General features: G+C 44.5%; 1 protein-coding gene across 1 annotated transcript; it reads right to left on the reverse strand.

Moving 5' to 3' along the window:
* Nucleotides 1–1,216: 1,216 nt before the first annotated feature.
* Nucleotides 1,217–12,593, reverse strand: LOC119309528 (protein NO VEIN-like). Its single transcript, XM_037585512.1, is given in 14 exon segments — nucleotides 1,217–1,755; nucleotides 2,288–2,588; nucleotides 3,667–4,443; nucleotides 4,826–5,083; nucleotides 6,044–6,361; nucleotides 6,538–6,922; nucleotides 7,793–7,905; nucleotides 7,987–8,574; nucleotides 8,653–8,878; nucleotides 8,936–9,064; nucleotides 9,158–10,254; nucleotides 10,445–10,657; nucleotides 10,761–11,780; nucleotides 12,225–12,593. Coding segments are annotated over 14 exon segments (6,333 nt in total).
* Nucleotides 12,594–27,850: the final 15,257 nt, after the last annotated feature.

Below are 27,850 nucleotides of genomic sequence, written 5' to 3' on the forward strand. Positions count from 1 at the left end.
GATGGGGTAAATGTTTTGTGATTTTGTGAATACCACGTGTCATCTATCAGGATGGGTCTCGCCTGCTAATCTGTGAGACCTGGTCTCATAGAATTCTTTTCCTTCAGAACCGGTCCTGAGTAGCGTGTACGTATATGTCATGCATATGCAGATATGCCCTTATCTGCATCATATCATTGCTCTTTTCCTTTTGTTGCAATCAACATCATGCCTTTGTTGTACTCAAACAAGGTACTGGAAATTTGGAACGATCTTTTATTTTATGTTTGATCCTTTTGTTGGATCCTTTTGATCTACACTCTTCATCTGCGGCGGTTGCTGTTCTGGTGCGTTGGTTTCATGGGGCCTTAGCACGACGACTTCCCGACTGTCTACTATAATAATGTTTGCCCGGCTCTGTCGAGGGAAGGGCGATGACAGCGGCGCGCCTTCGGCTCGCTTCAGTGCTTGTAGTCGTCGCTAGGTGGTCTACGGTTCTGGATGTAATTTTTATTATTTCTAGTGTCCGTTGTACTACCATGATTGAAGATGAATAGATTGAAAGTTTTTCCGCAACAAAAAACAAAAAGAGGAGCGAACAAGTTTTTAAAAGACAAACTATCATTTACGCCATCAAATTGCTATTTTCTGCGCGGGCAAGAAATATGTTATTGCTCGCGTATCATGGCCGTAACACGGTTTTGCACGCCAGGTCATATTTTGCGTGGTAGGGATTTGACTTTTTCCTGGGCTTGTTTTTGAACACAGTAGAGTACTTGTCTTGTTGATGAACGCAAGCAATGTTCTATCCAAGCACAAGCTACCTTATTCAATAAGTAGTTATATATGCATGAATTTCCGGAGCATTTACCTGCATGGACGAGTGACGGGACACGGTCAAAATGCACGTTCTTGGCCTCTTCGTCCATGGTAACTCAAGTACGTACTAGCTCGGAAAGTGAGAGGAAATTATGCGCGGCGCTGGAAGCGGAACATGGACAGAGACACCTGAACAGACCAGCGCCCGTGCTAATCGTAAACTTGAGACAGAGACATTCACTCACTAGATTGCCATCACTAAACACGTCCAGGTAACATCCGCCAAAGGGACAGGTTAGAGAGCTACGCCTACACTGGTAGTACTTCTCTACACATGAGCTACAGTGCTACACTAGTTATAGTACAAAATCTAACAGTCAGAAATCACGGAGGCATCGCTGCGTCATAAAAGGCTTGATCAAGATGCAGATTCATCGGGGGTCGGCGATTGCGCATCGGGCTTCAACGAAACTGAGATTTGGTTGAGTTTTCTAATTTTTTTCGACATAACAAGAGCAAAATTCAAGTCGTCGACCTTTTGGTGGAAGAGCTTCTGCGGATTCTTCATCAGCATTATATTCGCTTTCTCTGAACCTTTCAGCACGACATGGGCGATGCTGAACGAATCCCCTTTCTCCAGCGCGAATTGCCATTCATTGGGTGTGATGTGGAACCAGTCCTTGTTCGAAGTCACGGTCGCCTTCACCTCCACATACTCTGCGGCGCCACCCTTAGGCGTGATGACAATGTCATAGGGAAGCCCAGATTCCTTCTCTTCATTCACCCACTTCACATTGCTAGGTCCCGTGCAGTCCACCGAGCGAGCATGACTCTCGCGACCGCGGTCGTCCCCGCGTGAGCGCGCGGACGCCGCCGGCCGGATCTCCATGCTCCGGCCACCCCCGCATCTGCCGCTCCCAGATCCGGCCTCCACGTCGTCTGCTCCCCCCTTCCCTCCTGCCAGGAATCAGGTGTGGGAGCTGTGCCCCGGCGACCCCGCACCGTCTCTCCCGTCTTCACCGGCAACTCCCCATCGGCCACCCTCAACGCTGGTCCACGCCCCAGCGAGCGCGCTGTCGCCGCCTCCTGCTGAGATGTCTGCTGGTTCCGCACCGCGCGTCGTCCCGCAGCCAACCCCGTCTGTTGCTCGATCCCATCTGGATCGGGCCCCGCCGGCGCTGGGCTGCTCCGTCCATGCTGTTGGCGGGTCAGGGAAGGTGCCCGTGGTGTCTCCGAGCAAGTTGGTTGCCCCTGTGCGTGCGCCCGTGCGGCTGCCGTGCGGGCCTCTGCTGCGTCGATCTGTGTCGTGGAGGGCCCGGTGGGGATTTGCTCTCCCGTCGCCGCGCCACCGCATCTCGGCTCGGGTCGGCCTGAGCCCGAGTCATGGACCTCTCTCGCCGCTGACGGCGACGACGACGATGAAGAGGAGCTGGCCCCTATGACACCGCCTGCTGCCAAGGCCTCGGCCCCGCCCGCCGCTCTGCCGGACGTGGTGGTGAAGGCGAGCAAGGGATGGCAGGAGGTGTTGCCCCGGCGTGGTCCGCGTCGCCCGACGTCGCTCGCCCCTGCAATGGCTTCCCGTCCAATCCCTGCTTGGCTGCACGGTAGATGTTGCAGATGCTTCGCTCCTGGGCATCGTGCGGCCGACTGCAGAGATCCGCTTTGGTGCTCCCATTGCTTGGAGAACGGTCACCGTGCGCGCGGATGCCGCAATCCTTGGCGTCCTCCAAGTTCTTTGGCATGCCTTGCCATGCCGCCAGTCCTCGGTTCCACGCGCCATCCTGCTCTAGCTTCATGTAAGGGTGCAATGAAATCCGTGCTCCCCTCCAAGGCGCTTCACCATGGGTCTTGAGCGTCTGCCGTCTCTGCTACCGTTGGCTCAGCAACCCCACCCGATATGATGTTGCGGTCCTCTCTGGCCGATCAGACAACATTGTTGCAGAGTTGTCTGGCACGGGTTCAGAGCTTTCTTGAGCGGGCGGAGGCTGCTCTTAGCAGGCTCTCCCTTGCACCGGCTAGGTCATAGACCACTCCGATGTCATGCCCCTCTGGCGTGGAAGATGTTGGCTCTATGGAGGAAGGGAGACAAGAGTTATATGGATGTTTCTCCCCTCGTGTTGAGAACGGTTCATCGTCACTCTCGGGCAAGTCCATTGTCGTGCTTGATGCTCTGGTGTTGCAGGTCATGCCCGAGCTACGAGAGCTATGTCTTAGCCATGGTTCGCCTCTCTCTGTAGAGCATTTGGAGGTGGTCTCATCGACGGCCTCGTGTGAGGGGCATGTGTTGCCAAAGTCATGTGAGCAATTGGAGGTGCCTAAGTCCATTGCATTGGCGGTTCATGTGGTCGATGAGGTTGCGTCGGTGATTCCTTTGGTTGAGGTTGTTGATGCGGTCAGTGTGTTGATGCCTGCTCCTGGCGGCGTCTTGGTTGATGACAACGAAACTAAGAAATTCAATGAGTTTTATGATTTTCTTGACAAATGGGTGGCTCATCAGCCGGTATCCAGCAAGACAAGTGACCCTCCAAAGAAGAAGTCAACTAAGGAGAAACCAAAGAAGAAGAAAAACAAGAAGTGTGGCGCCATCCGAAAGGCGTCTGTGGTTCCATGATGTAGGGTGGTCATTTTTCGTTGGTGTGCTCACTAGGAGTTCATTGTGTTCTACAAGTATTGAGGGTTGCGGTTGTTGCTTGTTTAGAGGGCCGCTTGATGTGTTTCGTACTTTGCGAGTAGTCCGTATTTGGGAGTCTGTATCGATTTTCGCCCGGTTTTCCATAAATTAACCGGACAACTCTCTTTTTCTTAATTAATCGATGAGGCAAATTATTTTGCCACCGTTTCGAAAAAACATTGCTAGGTCCCAGCTGCCCGGCAAGGTGTTGGTGTACCAGCTTCACCAAGCCTGCCGGTTCTTAACCGTTCATCTGGCTTGTGAACTGTGGCGTTACCAGGCGTGCCAGCTCCTAACTCGCTTCCATCTTCTGCAACATCAGCGAGTTTCTCATCAACATCGGTTAGCTCAGTTTCATCAATCAGACTTGGTGAGCTTCCTGCTTCCAAGTCCAAACAAGCAGGCTCATCATCAACTTCAATCGTACTCTGTACGCCTAGCATATGTTCTGTTGTTGAATTCTCTTTCACGACATGATCCCCTTCAACCTTGATGGGAACTGAAGTATCTTCCATGGGTCCACACACGACAGGCTTGCTAAGCTCTGATGAAGATGCAGTATCATTCACCTTTATCTCTTCCTGGCTTATGTAAGAGGTTTCAAGATCAGGTGCTGTTTCAGGATTATTCGGTGGGTGGCTTTCAATGATTCCTGGGTTCTTCTTACGCTTGAGGGGGCGTCTGGGTTCATCCGGAGGTTGGAGTTCAGCTGTTGGGGAACTAAATATTTCCTCGGCGACAAACGATGAAGAAAAGGACCAAGCAGGTTCCTGTTCAGGTAACGGAGGCACCTTCTGATTATTGACAATAAAAAACTCAATTTGTTCCACTGCGGAGCCAGATTCTGACATGGTTTTGACCATGTGAAGAAAATTTGCGAAGTGTAGATCAACAGATCCATCAAAGAAAAGTTTAGAAATTTCCAGAAGAATCGAATGTGAATCAGCTTCTTGAGTAGCATATAAAATATTTCCCTGGAAATGAGTAACAAATAAAATCAATTTCAAAACCGATAATGTTACTTAGTGAAAATCTGAAAGTTTCGATGCAACGCGTCGAGCATGTCCATAGATAACAGTAAGGTCGACATCAAATGTTATTGCTAATAAATGCAACGTAAGATCATGGCAAGATAATTTATATCGCTATTTTCCAGCTGTACAATATATTAGGGGCTGAGAATATATCTAAAATTTTCAGGAGAGTGGTTTTTCTACACCCCAGCTTGGTGTTTTCAGGTGTCCCGTGAGATCTTTAAGAAATATTATCCTACCAGCATGCATAAAAGATGGGATAAATGATGACGGTGAGTCGGTACTAACTATAATAAACACTGAAAGAAAGTCAGATACTAACCTGTAAAAGACAAGAGCATTCAAATCTTCCCTCACAAGAACTATCACGTCCTTTCAGCATATACTTGTAGGATAACTTCTCAACAACAATAACTTCAGGACTGCTAAGCTTCGTGGCCTCATTTTGCTGAAATTTATTGTAAGTATCTCCATGCATCTTGTAGATGTAACGTTGCATATATGGTAAAAGCCAATTAAGTAAACTAGCCTTTCCTCTGTTGTTCCCTGTACCAGAATGCATTGGTTCTCGGTACACAACCTGTGTGAAGGTGGCAATTGTGGATGAGAATCATACTCCCTCCGTTCGGAATTACTTGTCGCGAAAATGGATGTATCTAGACTTATTAGGAGTACAAGAAATGGTTGATCTAAAAATCATCCAACAAATGGACACTAGCTATCACAAATTGACTTGAATACATATTGAGCATATGCTCCTACTTCCTTCTGATAAGCTCAACATTTGAAGGGTCATTGAAGTAAATATGCATGTGTAACTGCGCAACTGGCAACACAACGAGGACCATATACCTAATATGGTAATATTCTGTAATTTATTGGAAAAATCTAAACTCGTGTGATTAAATGATGAATGAGGCTTATGGTTTTCTATCATCATTACTCAACACATTGTATTAGTCAGTCACAAACAGATTTAATAAAACTCAAACAAGATTAAGATCGCTGGGTTCAGGCAAAAGAATGAGCATATATTGTGCAAACTCACACTGAAGTCTCAGTAAGATTTTGGGAGTAAAATACTAAATGTAAAGGAAAATTCAGCAGGAGAGTTAGATTTTTTGCAACTCCATTTACTTCCGAATTCTAAAAAGATAGAAAATAAATTTGGTTCAACTTAAGGCACACAAAATTATTTGAATTTTTTGCTAGGATACTTAGTATTCCTTCTTCACAATTTTATACTGAACGTTGAACTTCACAATATCCTGATTTTGCACTCTGTATGGGAACTCAACTAACATACCAGAAAGAGGAAATATGCAATACAATATACAAGCAAGAATGCCACTTATCAGAATATCGATTCGGTCATGTGATACGATCTAAACAGTTTGGACTGATTCTAAGATTCTAGTCAATAGAATCTATGATTTACGATTGTGACAGCTATGATCATATGATTTGAGATCTTATGCATAGAGTTCCGATCCAATTCATAATCTACGATTTCGACAACCTTGTACAAGATTTTTATTACCTTAGAAAGTGCCGGAATACCTATAATGTTCATCAATGCAGCAACCCTCCCATCGAGTTTTTGTTTGTCATCAAGAGAAAGTTCACCAAATTGTATAAATTCGACCTCACGAGTGTTCTGAAATTGCTGCTTCAGTTCATCATCATCTGCCCAGCAAACAAGACCAAAAGATGGATGGAGGGACACCCATCTGTAACCCAGGGTTGGCAATACCATTGTTTCCAACTTCTGAAGAGATTCTTTCAAGAACAAGATATTGTCCATCTTATAACTTCCAGAATGGAGATCATTAACCCATCTCACAAATACACGAAACACCTATATAGAGTGCCAAAGTGGATTTAATAATGTAGACGAAATCGTCTAGCAGAAAGCCCTAAGCTACCATAAATTGTAAATTTTTTGGTCCCCGAGGGAGTAGAATCATATTAAGGCTGAAACTGCCAACCCTACACTATGCAGGTTTGGTATTTCGTGCATGAAAGACAACTTACATGATTGGCTACTTGTGAAGGCAATGCAACACTTGATAGCCGGAGCAGTATCTCAAGGTACTCAGATGTCGTTGGTATCTTTGGTACACCACACGTCTCAGTAAAGAAATCATGGAGGCTTGGATAAGCCACAGACAACATCTTTCTCAGAAACATATTCCCCTTCATTAAAATGGATGCATATATCTTTTCACAACAGCCTGTTGGGTCATGCCAATACAAATCATTTGAAGACATAAATCTCCCGGTTACAGAATCAGTTGATGGTGAACCATGCAGTGGTGTAAATATAGAGCAGCGTGGTAGGAAATCGCGTTTAATGTTGATCTCTCCACTAGCGGCACCTTCTGACATGAAGGTGTAGAATTTGCACATCTGGTCCATTCTGAAGAAAATGCAGGTAAAGAATTGCATGATTATATGGAGCTATGGAGAAATAGAAACAAAATATATATCAAGTATGTACTCCGTCAGTCCTAAAATATAATACGTGTTTAACTTTTCAGAGTATATGCCATAAAAGTATCTTATAAGAAAAATGCAACAATATTGTTCTTACATACCCGATTCATATACTTTCACAAATATTAGTGGTCAAAATTTCAAAGTGTTGACAGCGCACATTATAATGTGCATTTATATCTTGGAAAATGGAGTGCCATGTAATGTTGTTGGATAGCTACAAATATTTAAGAATATAATTGTCCTTATACAGTTTAATCCACATTCTAAACTTGCATAGCACATAATATTTAATGTTAACTTTTGTGACATAATATTTATCTAATGTTACAGCTGAAAATGGAGTGCCATGTAGCGCACATTACAATGTGCATTCTAAACTTGAACAATGGCGAATAGTTTTGAAATGTCAAGATAACTAGATAAGTAATATCTGGTGTTTGACAAAAATAGGCAAAATCTGATGGTCAAGCAAAAAATAAGTAATATCTGGAAATGTCACCGCATGTTCTAATTTATAGATAACATAACTTACCTTGGTGTGAGACAATACATTATTAGAAATTTAATGAAATAAATCACTCCAAAATAAACCGCATCCCACCTTATCCTTGGTGTGAGACAAGATAAAAGTTACTCCCTCCGTCCCAAAATGTAAGACGTTTTTTTGACACTTGGTAGTGTCAAAAAACGTCTTACATTTCGGGGCGGAGGGAGTGGTACATTATTAGTAACTACTAACTAGTAGTAACATTTTTCTGTTGTTCAAACAGTAGATGGAGACGCCCCATACCTTGCACTAAAATTAGCTTGTGATGCTATCCAGTGATTGAGGATCAATAAAGCGTCACTGTGGGATACTGTTGTCTTGAATCCAATATCCTTCCTAAGTAATGTGCTTGATAACTATTCCACAGGAACAAGGTAAGACATTATGATGAAAACACAATATAGTTTGGCAAGGATAAATGACTACCAAGTACTAACCAGTGGTTTAGCATATGGGGCGACACTGCCAAGGAGAGAGCGCACATTTTTAAAATCACAGAATAGATCTCTTGCGTAATGAAGGTCCTTATCCATACTCGATGCTATCCACTTGAAGTTTCGCAGACACTTCATAAAGGAAGAGTCAACTTTTCTCTTTTCACCACAATCTGTTGCATTTGTGAGACTCCTAGATTTTGTACTATAATAATCATTCCAGTATTTGTCTAGAACCTTCAGAAGATATATACAATTTTCTCGCAAATTCTTTGAGGTGAGTGTTGATAACATAGTCATCAATTTTGGTGACTCCCAGTCATACACAATATAAGGTGTTCCAGGTATACCACCTTGGAAGGGAGTACCATTTTGACAGTCATCAGCCTCAAATACATTCTTCTCAACTTCCATTACCTGAACAAAATCAGTCACACCTAACTGCTCGAAAAATTGCCTCCAACTTTGCATTTTGAATTGCAATGAAGCAGAGCTATCATGTGTCAAGTAACAAGTGTCAAGTTCAATCCATGCCATATCTACATTCTGAAGGAGCTTGCCTATGTCCACTGAATTTCCATAATGTTTACTCTAGTGAATGGGTACATCAGCTGGGCACTTATAGCCACTGTTCGTAAGTAAGACGGGCATCTTTCATAATTCTGAGACAATCTCTTCTTTCTCAGGGTTACAGCTTATACAGGGGGGCCGAAGATGTAGCATGATAAAACTCATATATTCTGTCATCATTTTCTCTTCTGGATTAGCATCTGTAGCATTAGGCAATGACACCAGGATGTGATTTTTTATAATGTCATGTCCAGACAACTTCAGCACACCAACTTTCAATAAAATATCTATAAGGTCACTTGTTCTCGTCTCTTCGACAATGTAACTATTTTAGCAGGACATGGGGAGGATGTGTGGGCTCACAATGCGAAGGCTGCTGTACAGAACTGGGAAGCTCTGCATGCTGATTTTGGATCCGGGCGGAGAGTCGAGAAGATCACAATTCAACCATATTGGGCCATCTGCTATACAGCTAAATGAACCATCTGAAAGTGGGATGCATTTCATTTTCCTGAGAGAACATAAAGTATCACTTTCAAAATTTGTTCTCAAGGGAAGATCTCGAGAAGAATGAGACAGCAACGCCGAATGAAGTGTAACAAACCAAGCACATAGCCATTCCAGTCCCAGTGACTCAATGCAACCATCAGTTTGGCAAATAGATGACATAATATCAGTCAAAAATTTCGGTCCATACTCATGTATACCTAAGGCCATTGATAATGTATCGTATACAGTAACATCTTTTGATAAATATCCAAGGTGAAGATGTTCACGGAGTATGGTATCAGGCAATAGCGTTCTAGCCTGTTCATCCCAACCCCTTAGTGTGTTGCATGGGTGGACCCACTGCAAACTGGAGCCCTCCAAAACCATGCAGCAGGTAAGGCGCAACTTGGAAAGGATCAAATGAGGGAGCTGAGAAAAGAACCCATGAACTTCTCCCGGTAGAGGCACAAAACTCATCAAGGCCGTAACAGCTTTTCCAGAGCACTTTCAGAAGCAAGGTAGAGCACAAAAAGATTCTTGAGTACTAACAAATAAAGATGGGAATTCAGACAGCAACCATTGGTCCCATGCGCTATCTGCATCCACTTCTTCTCTAGAAGAAGGCAAAACAAAATCTCCTTGAAGAATGAATTTAAGACCGTAGTTCCTTAGAGGAAGGAAAGCAAAGACAGGTTGTTGCTTCAAATAAGGTTCATACTCTCCATCTTCTGTCTCCTGCAAAGAAAATGCCATAGCTATCTCTGTACTACAGACATCATGACGAACAAGCGAGCTCTGTAATTTCTTACTAACTACCAACGAGCTCACTGTCTCATTCCCACGTGAAATTTTCACAATGCCATCAGCAAGAGATTTTCTTCTCATTACTAGAAATTTCTCACTGAGCATATTTTTGAATTTGATGCATTTTAGCCTGTGAAGGAACAAGAGCAGAGATGGGTCAAGATCTGAAAACATGGACACGACGGAGCACATACCAGTGCCCTCCCTGAAGTTTGACCTGAAAGGGAGCAAAATACAAGTTTTCCAGGAGGAGCATGCATCGTAGCTATCTTCAGGAGATAATATTCTACTCAAAGGGTTAGTATCAAAAGGTGGAATTGCAGTCGGCAAGATAAAACCAATCTGGCCTTCTGTAATGTCGAATTTCACATGAAAACCATTTGAATGGATCTCTGGAGCATCAGTTACCTGCAAAAGAATGAATATGTATTTGTCAAAATTAGGATAATATGAAACTCAAAGCAGAACACAAAGTCATAAAAGATGGAAAAGGAAAGGTACACATACAGTTAAACTGATGATGAAACAAGAGATATATGCACTTAAGATGGTAGCCATATATATAATTCAATTGAAAAATTATTCTATTTACACCTACCCGAAATACTGATTTGAATCCAATGCCTTTATTTCCAATATACCCCATGTTTGACCCTTTCTTTGTAGAATTACCAATGTCACACAACGCTCTAATGTTATCAGCAGAAAAGCATGTCTCGTTATTAAGAACAGCAATTCCATCATCCTGAAGAACAAACGCTAATGTTGGTTCGACATCCTTGAGATAAGTGTTGTCATCAGCATTCTGTATCTGAAATATAGAAGAAACCAAATCAATATCTGCAGATACACACCACTCCCAAGCACACAGACGAAATAAAATAAAAGAGGAATGAATGGGATTAATAGCATACTAGCTCAAGGATTATGTGAGAGTCATGGGAATATAGCTCCTGTGAGAGACAATGAAGGGCTCTGCCAAGTTGAGCATGCTGCTTTTTCAGCAAGCTGCTATCAGTATAACTTAGTGTCTGATCCAAACCAAACTCCTCTTGACGTATAGTTTCAATAATAAGAGCTGCTTTCTCAAGATTTATTTCTTTAATCACTGGGGGCTTGTTAGTAGCTAGTGATTCGGCCATATCTGCCTTGCTTCCATCAGGATCTAACACTTGCATATTTTCATCATCTATAGCCTCCAAGCCAGGAAACGACTTACTTCTCTCATTTACTACCATGTCATCATCTGTGGTAGTAAGCATGTTAGTATTTTTATGTGGATGACCTCCAGAAACAGCCGATGCATGACAAGAAGATGAATTAGTTTCTCTGTTTCCATAAGCATCTTCAATCCGACATGTTGTGGGACAATCTTCAACCCATTCGGCGACTCCAAGTGATGATCCAATGTTGCAAAGCATGCAAAGCTGCCAAGTTTCACTGCATGCATGCAAGATGAGTGAATAGCAATTCTTAGTAACAGTCTGAAGTCCTGACAATAGTATATCTGCTGCCAGACTCCAGAATTCAGAAGGTAGATGGCCAAGACAGTCTAGTATAAATTTCGCAATCAACTGAAGAGTGTGGTCAATGTTTAGTAAGCTTTTAGACGTAATCTTTCTTACACAAGTGTTCTCAGGATTTCCTTGAATACGACCAATACAGTGAGAAGAAGAGCTACGCTGTTCAGCAATTTGTGTATGCACTTCCTCGTACATATCCCCCCCCCCTTCAGAACCAGTGCTGATCAAATCGATGTTGCTATTCATTATAGCATCTATTGCTCGTTGTGCATAACACTTCAGTAACGAAATTGGAGCATTGCTAGAACCATTGTAAACGTGTAGCAAGGATAGCAGCTTCACTGCCACTTGAAACGGTGATTGCTGAATGACAGCTTCTAGAAAATGGTCAACAGTGGCTGATGGATCAGGCTAGCTGAACTGAACACATCATCATCTGACCTCTGCTTTCAGTGATTTTAATGCACTGAGATGCAAATATGGATCTATGAGTTATGATGGAACAAGTAGCATAATCATAGGGTGATGATTCCTCGAGATCCTAGTTATTATCTCAACGAAACATGGATTCACCATTTCAATATGTAAACTTATAAAACATACCTTGTCAACTGGATGTTGAAGGCACGGCTCCCTCCAGGTTGCTATAAACTCCTGCAGCTCATCCAAGCTCAGTGTGTATGGTTCTTCATCATGTTTTTGCTTCTTCTTCTTCTTCTTCTTCTTCTTCTTCTTCTTCTTCTTCTTCTTCGGGGGAAGCTTGGACCAAGAGTCCGGGCAATCCCGCAGCTTATGAAAGCTGAAAAGAGATGGTTTTTCCTCATGTTTTTGCTTCTTGATGAGCCGTTCTACCACCCGAAACCAAGAGTCCGGCCAATCGTGGTCGGACATTCCATCATCATCTGAATCAACGCGCATACGAAAGCCCGGGACCTTCTCGACAGCAATTTGTCCGCCTTGAGTTCCGCAGCCGGCCACGAAACCAAAAGGTGCGGCCGCCGCAGCGGCAACACCACCAGGGGAGCCGGCTTGCTGGCGGAAGCTGGGGCCACGGCCACCGAATCCGCTCCCATCACCAAACACGATCTGGCCGGCATTATCCCTGTCGCTGCCGACGTTGCCGGCGAACGGGCCGGCGTCGCTGCCGAAACCAGCGGTTCCACCGCCTAAGCCGACACCGCGGCGGCCGCCGTTTCCTTGTCCAGCGCCGAAAGTCCACGCCATCCCTGCATGCAGAAGGAATCCTCACAGACGATCTAGATTGGGTGGGGATTCGAGAGGGATTGGGGAGAGGACGAGGGAGGAAAGGGGATGCGATAGAGAGGTGGGATTAAGAGTCTTAATTCTTCGACGATAGTCTCTGGGTTCAGTTACGCAGGGGTTTTTCCTTGACAAATTTAGAAACATTATAACCGAGCACTTTTCCAACCCTCTCAGGCTATCTACGTTCACGCCCGTCCGATCGGCACTTTTGAAAATTTTCAGCCATTGGATTGGCTCTTAACCGCACATCCGGCCGTTTCGTTCGATAATAAACGAGCACTAACCTGGGCTACATGTCTTCGAGGGCCGCTATTCCAGTAAAAAAATCGAAGGTCTGGGGTTAATTGGGTCGTCAACCGCACGAAGCCCATGCCGTGTATCAGCCTCGCTCGACCATCTCCTCCCTTCCGCCGCATACCACCCCGCAGCGCCTGCTCCGCTTCCCCAATCTCTCCTCTGGCATCGCCACCGGCAAAAGCGACCTTGAGCGGAGGGCCACTACCCCAATTTCGATCTCGAGTAGAGACGCCCCTCCTGGTGGAATCCACGTGGTGGTCGGCAAGGATAGCGGCGGCGGCAACTGCTCTCTCACGCCGCATCCTCTCTCAGCGACGTCGTCAACCCCCTTGATCCCTTGTCACCATTCGCGCCTCGGAGATGACGATGATATGTTCCACATCAACCAGTTAAAGGCTACCCCTCTCCTCTTTCTCCGATTTAGAAATCTGAATCCTTCTCTCAAATTTAACGTTCCCCTATTCTTTGCTCCAGGATCTCTTTGTGGGAAGTCTCCCCTCCTTCCCACTTAGTCAAATATGGGACTGGTTACAGAGTCCGAATCCAAGTCCAGTGTCTGCAAAGATCCAGCGACCACGAGGGCACGCAGTTACTCATCTGTGGCACATCTTCTTGTTTTGGATTCGGTCAAAAAAGGGTAGCCTATTTTCATCCCTAGCAATTTCATGTGCATTTGCTGTAAAAAGTCTGTTGTAAAGTGGAACACTTGATTCTTGGGATATTTCTTCTATGAGGATTTAAAGTACCAGCTGTATACCACATTTCCCTTCTGCTGTTAGTTCTGTCATTTTTAAAGATGTCCAATCAGCAGGTGCAATAGAATTTACTTGCAATAATGATTATATGATGATATTACCTTTTCCCCATAATTCGCTATTTACATGGATGGATAAAAAATCTACATGAGGTCTATAGTGTTTGCTTGTCTGACTTTGTAAAGCCATGTCATTGTCAAAAAAAGAGTTAGTTAGATCCTTGTTTGATAACTCTTGCTTTCTAGACTGAATCTATCTACATTGATAATACCACACCAGACATGGCACGAATGGCACAAGAATCCTCCCACTCTGATTTCAAGCACTACGACAGTAAGTCATCTCTCTACCAGTTTTGTTACCTTTGCCTTTGAAGGATATAGAAGCTTTCCTTCTTCTCGATAGAAGTTTGTTTTTTGTAACTGTCCAGGTATTTTCCCTCTCTTTAACAATGATCTAATCCCATGTCGTAAATGAGATACATGTTATGCTATGGGAACACATTGATAATATTGTACGACTAATTAATTTCTTTCTTCCTTGCTTCTGCTTTGCAGTCACTTGGTAATGTTTTAGTTGGTCTTGTCCAAAAGAGATATCAGACGATATCATTACTCTACTGTTATTGTTAAATCTTTAAGGTGAAACTTAAGAATTTGATTCTATCTTTGATTATTTTCAATATATGACAATTAGTTTCACTTCACCACAACATAAGATGTTGCAGTATTGACTCACTATACTGCTCCTATGGATTGTGCAAGTCATTTCAATTTAGTTTAGTAGTCACTCCCTGTTTGTAGAAAGCACTTCATAAATTAAATGCCAATATAGCAGCACCATTATTCTCCATAGGGTTTGTATGTTGTATCTAACAACTTAAAAAAGCAAGATCATACAGATTATCTTTTAATAGACATTCTTTAGTAGATTACTGCTAATTTTCAGATATTGCAAAATCATAATATTTGATCCAAAATCATAATATTTGGCTATAGAAAGAGGTCAGGTGTGCGATCAGCTGTCCCAAGAGCTATCTTGATCATTAGAAAGAACAGTTGTGTCATTGTTGCAGTATCTTCTAGAAAAAATACACATGCCTGGTATGCTTAACAAATCTGAATCTTTGCAAAGGGACACATTATGTCATGCTTGTTTCAATGCTAGGAGGAGTGTGTTAATGCTGTCATATTCAGAGATCTCTCCTTTCTCTTTGTCTTGTTGCTCTGATAGTATTCGAGTTGTCTATTACTCTATTTCCCCAGAGCTCGTAATAATGGGGCTGACACACTAGCCAGGGCCTAGGATTGGGGCTGACAACACAAACTTTGGAATTTGGTGGCTGACAATTTGGCTATCTCATCTCTAAACGAAAACTCTGTTTTTGACTAGAATAATCTTATGTCTAAGTAGTATGGCGCTTAGATCAAGTACAATAGTGGGCTATAAGCCCGCTTACATGGCACTTTTGCCTATGTGAAAGAGAGAAACAAGAAAAAAGTAAAGGAGTGGGCTCTCATGCAAGAGCTAGGCTCTATGGGTGCTCCTAGATAAAAGTATTTAATGAGAAGAAAGAGATAGAGAGAAAGTGAAAAAAAGTTGTGGGCTTATAGCCAACCTTATAGCCAACTCTATTGCATGAGTAATTAATATTGCCAACTCTTGATGACATGGCATGTCTATATAGCCAGCAGCGGGCTATATTACTAACCATGCTCTTATAACATCTTTGGTGGTAACTCACAGACTTAGAGAGACTTTGATTTTATGAGAAAGATGCCATTTTCTTTTCTAACTATGCTCTTTGTTGGTTAATTGGGGTTTTGATTATATGAGCTGACTTATGAGCAATGCCATTTTTTATCAACTCTACATTGTAAATGATGTATAGTGTTGTGAGTATCAAAACTACAATTTAGGAACCAAATATTGACATTTAGGAACTTGCTGACAAAATGTGTCTATGCATATTTTGAATAATATTGGGTAACTAGACAAACATGACGTGTTACCACTTTATGCAAATTTTGCTTTAAGATTATGCTTCTGAATTAAATTTATGAACATTTCAACCATTTTATTGAAATAATGGACAGGCGCTGCAACGGGCGCCTTTGATGATCTAGTGATTCCCATTGACCACACGATCCAGCGGCCACCCGCGCGAGGGTGGCCTGCCTCCTGCTTTCCTCTGCTTCGGCTCGCCGCAGTGACGCTAACTCCACCGCGCGACCCTATCCTGTCCGCCCCGGTTCGTTTGGGGTAAAAGGGACAAAGGAGGCGGCCCAGCGCGCGGGCGCAAACGGACTTTTGTCCGTTTTGTGTCCGCTTTCGACCCATCCGCGGCCCAAGTTTGCGCCGCTTTTGGGGTGAAACGAACACCACGGGGACGCGCGGGTCGTCTGTGCGTGTCCTCTCCTGGTCTGCCCGTCGGTGGCACAGGACGGGCCTTTTTCTATCCGCCCCCCTCCTCCCTCCGGCCGCATCCACTCCACTCTTCCACACTCTTCCCCTCTCTCCCCCTCGCCGCCGCCGGCCGCCCGCTGCCATTGCAGCCATGCACCTCGGACGCGCGCTTGCCCAGCCCCTTCCTCTCGTCGCCGCCGAGCTACCCAAGCACGGACACCTTGTTTGCGCACCCGCCGGCCGGATTTGGGGCGGATCCGGTCGGTCTTGAGCTCGCCCGGCTGTGGGAGGCCGGGCCGCGCCATGGACTGGCCGGGCACCTTGCCAGAAGGCCATGGCAGGGTCGCAAGGCCACATGCAGGCAGTGGCTCGTCCTCTAGCTGCTCGGATCTGCACCGCCGGTGGTCCGCCGACAGATACGCGAATGGCGGCCGGCCGGGCTCGGTGCTTGCCCAAAAGCTCGTCGGCGCACCGTTGCCCCTAATCAAGTGCGACCACTGCCCAAGGGTGGTCATGCGCCGCGTGTCTACAACGCCGGAGCATCCCGGATGGGTGTTCATCAAGTGCTTAAACGATGGGGTATGTGCTCTTTTAGCTTCGGTGCATGTTTGTGCTCTTGGATTAGACTAGTGGTGCTAACTTTAAGTTTTATTGTGTAGACATGATGCAAGTTTTGGTATTGGGAAGAAGAGTACATCGATATGTTGATAGAGCGAAATGTAGTGCATGTTCGTGCACTTTTAGCTAGCTTAGAGGCTTTAGATGAGACAAGTGCACTTGTTGCTAGATTAGAGTCTAGGCACGATACTACGTGCGAAGAAGCAACAACGCACGATACTACGTGTGAGGAAGCAATGTCGACTTCTGGCTTGAAGAAGAAAGGAGGGGGCAACGTCATGCCTCCTCCACAGATCAACAATGAGTGCATTGAGAAGGCGCTAACCCAACTCAAGGGAGCAATTATGGAAGTTGGGTATCTTCTCAAATGTATTCTTGTGGTTCTTGTTTTCTTTGGCCTTGTTTTACTAGTCAAAATGTGATGATGTATTGTCATGTACCGAAAATGAATGATAAAAAAAGTTTAAGGACTTGCAAAGAAATATACGCGGACAGGATGGGGCAAATCGATGCGGCCGTGCGCTGGGCGCACGGCCACCGCATTCCAGGACAGGCCCGGACACGACCCCAAACCCCTACCCAAACAGACAGAATCCGGACAAAACGGACGTCCGTTTGGGGTCGCGCGGTGGAGTTGGCCTGACAGAACTTTAAAGTCCCTGAGTCAGGCTCGGGGAACGCAGGTGAAGAAAAAGCGGGGCCGAGTTCATGTGACCACGGAGATGCCATGAGCTCGTGCACATCTTCGAAAATGACACCGACGAGCAGCTAAGCGGTGCTTCGTCTCCGGTCGGTGGTACACGGCGGAAGCGATTCGTGTCCTCCTCTTCTCTGATTAAGCGCGTGATTTGCGGCCGCCATAGGCAAATTTGGTCCTAGATATAAGCCTCCTAGTCAATATGAGCTTAGGGAGAAGTTGTTGAGTGATGAATGCAAGGACCAAGAGTTTGTTAGATGACCGTGAGAAAGAGAAGATAAATCTTGGATGCACCATCATGAACGATGCATGAACAGACATGAAGAGGAGGAGTATAATGAATTTGCGCATGCATTGTAGTGGGGGGGACAAGTTTTCTCAAATCAAAGGAAACATCCGATGTGTCACATACAAGTGAAGTCATCTTTCAGCTAGTGGAGGGCGCAATTGAGGAGGTAGGGGTGGAGCATGTGATGCAAGTGGTGACGGACAATGCTTCCAACAACATGGGAGCCAAGAAAATGTTGCTTGAGAAGAGGTCGGAGATCTTTTGGAGCTCTTGTCCAACTCACACTATCAACTTGATGCTCCAAGAAATTGGCAACCTCAAAAGATTCAAGACAATAGTTGATCAAGTAAAGAACCTCACCATCTTCATCTATGCGCATCACAAGACTTTGGCATTGATGAGGGTTGCTACAAAAAGGAGAGATGTCATAAGGCCGAGGGTGACAAGATTTGCTTCCGCTTTTCTTACTTTGCAAAGTTTGTTGGAGAAGAAAGATGCTTTAAGGTGTATGGTGGTTGAAAGAGCTTGGGAAGAGATGAGTCATGTGAAAACAAAGAAAGGCAAGGATGCAACGACAATGGTGATGGATGCTATATTTTGGAAAGGTGTCCTCCTATGCATAAAGGTGTTTGAGCGATTGGTGAGAGTTCTTCGTTTGGTTGATGGGGATATTAAGCCATTGATGGCCTGGCTCTATGTAGAGTTGGTGAAGGCCAAGAGGGAGATGAAGGATGCATTTAGCAACTTGGAGAGGAACTGCAAAGATACTATGGCCATTGTTGACAAGAAGGTGAATGGAAGGCTTTGATTCACCATTGCACATGGTCGCATATGTGTTGAACCCACACTATAGTTATGTGGATAGCTCCATCTTTACCATTGCAAATGAAGGCTTCTAGGAGTGTGCTGAACAATACCTTGAAAATGATCTAGAAACTTGCATGTTGGTTGTCAATGATGAATTTATGAAATATGAAAACAAAGAAGGACCATTTGGGAAGAGGCTGGCAACAGCTTGTGAAAATAAGAGCTATAGCCCAGGTATATCAGTATTTGCTTGCTTCTGCTGGCCTTGCATTGCTACTGCTTGTTGCTGCTCTAGCTGCTGCTCTAGCTGCTGCTGGCTTGCTGTTATAGCTGTTGTTGATGTGTATGCTGCTACTAGAGGCTTCTATTACTGTTGTGCATGGTGGTGGTGCTATTGCTGCTGTATATGATGTTGCTGCTGCCAGCTGTTGTTGTTTATCCAATTGCTGATGCTAAATGTTGCTCATGTTTGTGGTAGTTGGTTGGTGGAAGCTTTATGGTGGAGAAACACCAAACTTGAAGGACATGGCTATGAGAATCCTCTCTCTGACCTCTAGCTCTTCCGGTTGTGAAAGAAACTGGAGCGCCTTTGAATTGGTATATCCTCTCTCTACTTGTTTGTCCAATCTCATTTTTCTGTTCTCTAATATTCTCTCATGTTATGTTTAACTTTAAATCTTTAATATGTAATTGTAGATACATACCAAGAGAAGAAATAGGCTCACAAACGAAAGATGCAATAATTTGGTCTTCATAAGGTTCAATAATAGAATGTTGTCTAGAAAACAAAAGATCCTGGAGAAGAAAAACAGGATGTGCTCATCAACACCAATGCTACTGAAGCTCAAGGATTTCTATTTGAAGGAGGGGGTAATCATGCAAATGTTGTTTATCTTGATGAGGAAGATGAGGGTGTCAATCCAGGTACGGGTATATCATGGGATCTTCTTGTTGAAGCAATGGGAGCACAAGAGGAACTCCAACTTCGTAGGAGTGCAAGAGTGAGAGACCTTGAGGAGTAGGAGTTTGAATACGATGGTGATGAAGAGATGGTGGATGAAGAAGAGATTGAGTATGAGGATGATTGAGAGGCATTGATCAAATTATCATGCATTTGTCTTTTGTTTGTTATTTGTTATGTAAGAGACTATGATGGAGTGGTGAGACTATCGCGGATCGTGGTCGTGTTACTTTGGTATGACCGTTTGGTAGAACTAAGCAAGTTTAAGACTTTTATTTGTTATGTAATATGTTTGCTTCTACTTGTGAAGTTGTGAACTTGTGATATGATCTGCCTATTGCATTGCTTGTTTGCTACTTTGCTAGTTTGCTTTGATTGCTCATTCAATTTGGCGAAGCTAGGAAAGGGAGAAGGCTATGAGCCAGAGCCAATCGAATAAGATTCATATTACATTTTGAGAATTTACATATGAGTATACCATATATAATGCTTTGCTTCATAGCTAGTTGCTGCTCCTAACATCTTGTCATCTTCCCTATGATGTATGTAGCTGCTGCATAATGCATTGGAGGGAGAGGACCAGAGGATAACACACAAAGAGGGAGGGGCAACATATTGGGGAGAGAACTGCTACTTCATGAGCTTGTGTTGATTTTTCCCTTGAAGAGGAAAGGGTGATGCAACAAAGTAGAGATAACTATTTTCCTCAGTTAAGAACCAAGGTATCAATCCAGTAGGAGGCACAAGCAAGTCTCCAATATATGCACCTACACAAACTAACAAACACTTGCACACAACGCGAAAAGGGTATGTCAATCCCTTCACGGTCATGAATAAGAGTGAGATCTAATAGAGATAGGTATAAAAAATAAATAAAAGATAAAACAAAAGTTAATATAAATAAAGTGCATCAAGGTATTTTTGTGTTTTTGGTTTTATAGATCTGAAAATATATGATGGAAAATAGACCCGGGGGCCATAGGTTTCACTAGAGGCTTCTCTCTTGAAGAAAACATACGGTGGGTAAATAAATTACTGTTGAGAAATTGATAGAAAAGCGCATAGTTATGATGATATCTAAGACAATGATCATGAATATAGGCATCATGTCCGTGACAAGTAGATCAAAATGATTCTGCATCTACTACTATTACTCCACACATCGACCAACTCCTGCCTGCATCTAGAGTATTAAGTTCATAAGAACAGAGCAACGCTTTAAGCAAGATGACATGATGTAGAGGAATAAACTCAAGTAATATGATATAAACCCCATCTGTTTATCCTTAATGGAAAAAATACAATACGTGCCTCACTACCCCTTTTGTCACTGGATGAGGACACCGCAAGATTGAACCCATCAGAAAGCACCTCTCCCATTGCAAGAAAAACCAATCTTGTTGGCCAAACCAAATCAATAGATCGGAGAGAAATACAAAGCTATCCCAATCATGCATAAAAGAGTTCAGAGAAGACTCAAATAGTATTCATAGATAATCTGATCATAAATTCACAATTGATCAGATCTCAACAAACGCACCGCAAAAGAAGACTACATCGAATAGATCTCCAAGAACATCGAGGAGAACATTGTATTGAAGATCAAATGGAAAGAATAAACCATCTAGCTACTAGCTATGGACCCGTAGGTCTGTGGTAAACTACTCACACATCATCGGAAGGGCGTCAAGGTTGGTGTAAAGGCCCTCCGTGATCGAATCCCCCTCCGGCAGAGTGTCGAAAAAGGCCCCAAGAATAGGGGCGGGCCTAGGATTTAAACAGTGTGTATTCAAAATTTCAAAGGCGATTTTTCAAAAGCTTAAAGCCTTGTTTTTGCTATGTATAACCAAATATATCACCATAGTTCATGTGGCAATTCCAAATTCTCATGCCTAAACAATTTATAATTCACTGCAAAGAAATTACAAATTTAAATATACTAAAAAGAAATCCAAGTAGCCAAATTAACTTACTATTGTATGCATATATTACTATTGGTGTTCGGCCGGCCTACTAGCAGCGGAAAACGAGGGTGATGCATCAACACCTGTAACGATACATAAATTTAACAGATCTATGCTAAGATTTGACACAAGAAAGCAAAGCCATCTTAACATTGGAGGATAAATATGTATTAAGATACACGAACACATCGAATTATCTACCAGATCGAACAAGCCTTCGATGCGGTGATGCCCACCTATGTCAACTGCAAAGATGGATTAAAGATGGATCGAGACAACGAGAGCCAACAGATGGCTACCGCCGGATACCTGGGTCGCCGCCCGAGTGCGTAAGCCGCCATGCGCGTGGGTGATCAGCCCAGCCGTCGTTCCCTACCGCTTCGAGTGCGAACGGAATTGGGGATGGGAGGTGTCGGTTTCTTGTGCGATATGTTTTTTATCCAAGTTTTTCCCAAGTTTTTTTACCCAAGTGTTATGCTATCGAATATCGATGGATTGTGCGTGCAAGCCCTGCGTGTTGCAGCAATTTGAGCCACATGGGCCACGCTGGGGTGTGGGCTAGTCCTCGTTTTTGGGTTGAACTCGTTAGCTAGCCTGTTTTCCTCTATCTTTTTTGTTTTTCTCCATACATATACATGGGATACATGTGTTTGTTAGCAAAAATAATGGGTATTCAATTGAATACCCTTGAATTGAACTGGGTCTGCCCCTGCCCAAGATGGGATCTCACGAGGACAGAATCTTGCGACGGCGGGAAAATATTTTTGGTGTGCCCTCTGGTGTAGGGGGAATATTTGGGTATTTAAGTCAAAAACAAGGAAAAATATTAGAAATTGGCACTGGGCACTAGGTTAATAAGTTAGTCCCAAAAATAATATAAAATAGCATATTAATGCATATAAAACATCCAAAATAGATAATAATAGCACGGTACAATCAAAAAATTATAGATACGTTGGAGACATATCAAGCATCCCTGAGCTTAATTCCTGTTCATCCTCGAGTAGGTAAATGATAAAAACAGAATTTTTGATGTGAAATGCTACCTACATATTTATCAATGCAATCTTTTTTATCATGGCAAGAATATTCAGATCCATAAGATTAAAAACAAAAGTTTAATATTGACATAAAAACAATAATACTTCAAGCATACTAAATAAAGCAACCATGTCTTCTCAAAATATCATGGCCAAAGAAAGTTATCCCTACAAAATCATATAGCCTGGCTATGCTCTATCTTCATCACACAAAATATTTCATCATGCACAACCCCGATGACAAGCCAATCAATTGTTTCATATTTTTAATATTCTCAAGCTTTTTCAACTTTCACACAATACATGAGTGTGAGCCATGGATATAGCACTATAGGTGGAAAAGAATATGGTGGAGGTTGTGAGGAGAAGAAAAAAAGGAGAAAGTCTCACATCAACTAGGCAAATTAACGGACTATGGAGATGCCCCATCAATTGATATCGATGCAAGTGAGTAGAGATTGCCATGCAACGGATGCACTAGAGCTATAAGTGTATGAAAGCTCAAAAGAAAACTAAGCGGGTGTGCATCCAACTTGCTTGCTCACGAAGACCTAGGGCAATTTGAGGAAGCCCATCATTGGAATATACAAGCAAGTTTTATAATGAAAAATTCCCACTAGTAATATATGAAGCTAACAAAATAGGAGACTCTCTTTATGAAGAACATGGTGCTACTTTGAAGCACAAGTGTGGAAAAAGGATAGTAACATTGTCCCTTCTCTTTTTTCTCTCATTTTTTGTTTGGGCTCTTTGGCCTCTTTTTTCATATATTTTTTCGTCCGGAGTCTCATCCCAACTTGTTAGGGAATCATAGCCTCCATCATCCTTTCCTCACATGGGACAATGCTCTAATGATGATGATCATCACATGTACTTACTATCGGTGTCAAAACCGGCGGATCTCGGGTAGGGGGTCCTGAACTGTGCGTCTAAGGCTAATGGTAACAGGAGGCGGGGACACAATGTTTACCCAGGTTCGGGCCCTCTCGATGGAGGTAATACCCTACTTCCTGCTTGATTGATCTTGATGATATGAGTATTACAAGAGTTGATCTACCACGGGATCATATAGGCTAAACCCTACAAGCTAGCCTATGATTATGATTGTTGTTGTCCTATGGACTAAACCCTCCGGTTTATATAGACACAGGAGGAGGGCTAGGGTTACACAGAGTCGGTTACAGAGAAGGAGATCTACATATCCGAATTTCCAAGCTTGCCTTCCACGCAAAGGAGAGTCCCACCCGGACACGGGACGAAGTCTTCAATCTTGTATCTTCATAGTCCAACAGTCCGGCCAAAGTATATAGTCTGGCTGTCCGAGGACCCCCTAATCTAGGACTCCCTCAGTAGCCCCTGAACTAGGCTTCAATGACGATGAGTCCGGCGCGCAGATTGTCTTCGGCATTGCAAGGCGGATTCTTCTCCAAAATCCCCGAGTACCTGTTGTAGTGAGCATTGTCCGGCTTCCCATTAATGTCGCACTCCTTGGCTTCTATGCCTTAATAATGGCAGTCTCCACGTGTTGACTGAATGCGAGAAGTCGGGGGCATTTTTACATTTGCCACCCTGACCATGTAAGTAAATCATCTATTTAAAGAGACGGGGATCCTTAGATCCAAATCACACCATCTTCCCTCAGCGAGTATCCATCAGAGCACGCTTGGAAAAAGCCATTTCATCATGGCTGGCCGCCGTAGCTCCTCCTCTCGCTCCCATAGCACTAAGCCAGGTGACTGGGAGAAGTGTTCTGTCCCCCACGGCCAATTGGTAGAGTTGCAGACCCAGGGATTTCTCCCGCATGCATATATGGTCCCCGTCCGAGCCGGACTAGCCACTTACAATGGCGGGGAGCAGGCGGAGAGTTTTCCCAACCCATCCAGGGGGAGCGGGTATGCCTTGTCCCTTACTTGTTGAGGGGACACAGATTTCCAATCCACCCGTTCCTCCACGGGCTCCTGGAGTACTACGGCCTCCAGCTGCATAACTTCACTCCTGCCTCCATATTGCACATCGCAGGCTACATCGCCCTTTGCGACCTATTTCTAGGCTGCAAAGCTCATTTCGAGCTATGGAAGAGGCTATTCTGCCTCGTCCCCCGCACTCAGGAGGGATCAATATACCAAATGGGCGGAGCCGAAATATGGCGTATCGCCGGGACCGGATACCTGTCCGGTACTCCGAAGAATACATCTAAAGACTGGCCTTCGGAGCGGTTCTATATGGAGGACGTCCCCCTTCTGGACCCTATTCGGATGGGTCTTCCTGAGTTTGCTAATGCCCCGTTAAAGAAACACCACAGCTGGCGCCCCCGGAGCCCCCAGTAGGAAGATAACAGAGAGGTCCTTTACCTGATGGGCAGGATAAAAACACTAGCCAAATCAGGACTGACAATAATCGAGGTTATGTCAATATGCATAATGCGGGGGTGCAGCCACTTCAGTATCGGGGGAAACCCATGTGGCATTTCAACGGAGAAGACGATGCCACCCGCTGCGGTCGTAAAGGTCCGGACTCCGCCACCGCTGTGGCGAAAATACTGCCCGATTTATACAAAGGAGAAGAAGAGGAGTTCCTCCGTATTAAGCCACGGGATGGATTTTCCATGTACAACCCCCCAAGCTGGGTGAGCTGCTATCCTTTACTCAACTCCATTCACTCCCGCATTCTCCATCACAAATATTTACCCTGCTAATTCATAGCAGGAACTGCGAAAAGCTGTGAGGGAGGTCCACAACCCGTCTCCACAGCCAGAGGACCCCGGACTCAAAGAAGATCCGGACGTATTTGTAGAGCTCGTTGACATGACGTTCTATCAGCTAAGCCGTGGCGGTGCCTTGGTGGCCATCATAGCTGATTATCCCGGCCTACTCCCTGCGTCACAGGTAAGTAAAACTGGAGTCCTAACTTCCGAGAAGGATCCCTTCTTTGCGCTTTACCCCCCGCCCATGTATTGCGTTTTACAGGGAAGGCCATCGGGGCGCCGTGCCGGACCCGCGGTGACTTGCCAACAAGGGGCACCGAAGCCGGGTAGGCTTAAAAGGAAGGCAGTCAGGACTGAGACGCTGTCGTAGAGGTATGAGTAAAAACCTGCTCCGTGATTATCGTCTCTAAAATATAACAATGTCCGTGGTCCCTGGTAGAAAAAATGCTCACGGGACAGTGTCTGGAGAGCCTGCTGGCCACGCCTCCACCAGCCAGATTCCAGAGCCGGACTCAGGGGTGGAGGCTAACGCGGGGACAACTCCGGACGGTCCTCCTACAGAGGATGTGGATAGAATATCCGCTACGAATTCCGAAGTGGAGAGCGCCATGAATCACAGGCGTGGACGGGCCGTACTCCGCGACCCTAATTTCTCCGAAGAGGCGTTCAACGCCTTCAACTCAGGAGATGCGTACATCCGAGCTGCTCAAGATGGTCTTGCTAGGGCCACGGACCAGTATGTGAAGGATATACCGGTAAGAAAATCTGATAATTATGTATACCAGTAGCCCCTGAGACTTGAAACAGTTGGCACAACTGATTTAAGGATCATTGTATGCATAGGTTCTTACAGAGAAGAATACTCAGTTGTCTAAAGAGCTGGAGGAATGCAAAGCCCAGCTACGGGTCACAGTTGCTGGAATGGACGAGTCCAAGAAGGCCTCATCTGGTGATGCTTGTCTTGATTGAAAAGAATATATTGACATGTACCAGTTAGTATTCGACATTTATTCAAATCTAATAATAGATTCTGCAGACAATCCCGGAGGTAATCTGGAGATCATATCGGGGGATGAGCAACATGCTCAACGACAGCTAGAGGCTGGCGAGCGCATGCTGACACGGGTTATTCGAGAGAAAAATGATCTCCAGGATGCCCATACCCGGCTGGGTGTTGAACTAAAAGATGTTCAGGCCCAACTTGCTGACTCCGTGAAGGAGAATAAGAGGCTTCGACGCGGCATTTTTAGTAAGTGCTCGAACGAACCTTTATATAGTTCGGCGAAGAAGCGGGCTAACAGAGTTATGTCTGTAGGTATGCTGACAGGTCGCCCTGAAGAGGAGATGCCCGGATCCGCAGGCGATCTGCTGCAAGAGCTCTCACAACTGCACAAACAAGTTCGGCAGGTGATGCAGGGTGTTGCCCAGGCCTTGTGGCCCTCCACCTTCCTGCCCGGAGGCATGGGGGAGCTTGTAGAGATGCTCAAGGGAGCGTGGCGGCGCTTCCGATTATGGAAGATATCAGCCTGCCGACAAGGTGCAAGGGAAGCCTGGGCCATGATGAAGACGCGATACACCAAGGTTGACCCGAATCATATGGCCGAGGTCGGACCTGTAGGGTCAGATGGGAAAGAAATCCCCGTTAGTCTGGTATATGACTAGGTGGGATTAGCCGCAAAGTATTCCCAACAGGATTGTAGGCTAGACAACATGTTGGATGGTATAGAAGAAGAATTTAGTCAGTCCAAGTGATTTTGTACTTCAAATGACATATTTTGTCCCTAGCCGGATTGTAAGTCATTTGTCATGATGGACCTTTTCGCTTCAACCTCCGGACCCGACAGTCCAGAGTGTATACGAATACCCGCTCAGTTATGTAAAAACCAGGGTATGCGTGGAAACGAGGCGTAGGGGTCATAAATGCTTGAACAGACAAGTACCCAACTAGCTATGTTATATTACATGGATAGTAAGAAACATCTTCCAGGGAGAATAGTTCCGTTAAGGGTTCCTTTCCCTGGGCACGCATGCATTAATGTGCATGTCCGAACTGCGAAAAGAGATGCATGATATAAACATCTGGGGGCATATGTTGTAATAGGTAAGAAACATCTTTTGTTCACCAATTGAATATTCCCTTAAGAACGCTAGCTTTCGGCTTCACCCAGTCTGAGGTAGACATCTGGCTGACCCGGCAGTAATAATCGCAGAGGTGCTCCCCTTATGCCCTAGCTGAACTAACGGGAACGTAGGGCATAAACACAAGAGCCAGGCAACCCAGCTTGGCCAAAACTTAAGTCATATCGATGCATATAATGGCGAAAAAAGGTACATATGGAAAAGTGACGCATATGTGGTGGGCATAAAGCCCAGAAGAATTATATTAAGCTTCTGCATAAGAAGCCCCCAGGTATATTGAGCGCGCATAGCACGACAGGAGTGTGTGGTCGAAGCACACTTGAGGCTTTTAAGGCTATATAAAAAGAAAGAAAAAGAGAGAAAGAGGATATAACTTAAAAAAGAAAGGCGGAGGTAAGGAGATGAACACAGAGTTCGGCACTAGGCGTAGGATCTTCGGAGTCTGGTCGCGTTCCATGGGTTCGGCTCGAGTCGATTATCTGATGCATCATGCAAATGGTACGCTTCTCCAGTGAGAACTTTATCAATGATGAAGGGACCC

The sequence above is a fragment of the Triticum dicoccoides genome, chromosome 5B (genome assembly GCF_002162155.2).
Source record: "Triticum dicoccoides isolate Atlit2015 ecotype Zavitan chromosome 5B, WEW_v2.0, whole genome shotgun sequence".
Classification (NCBI taxonomy): domain Eukaryota; kingdom Viridiplantae; phylum Streptophyta; class Magnoliopsida; order Poales; family Poaceae; genus Triticum; species Triticum dicoccoides.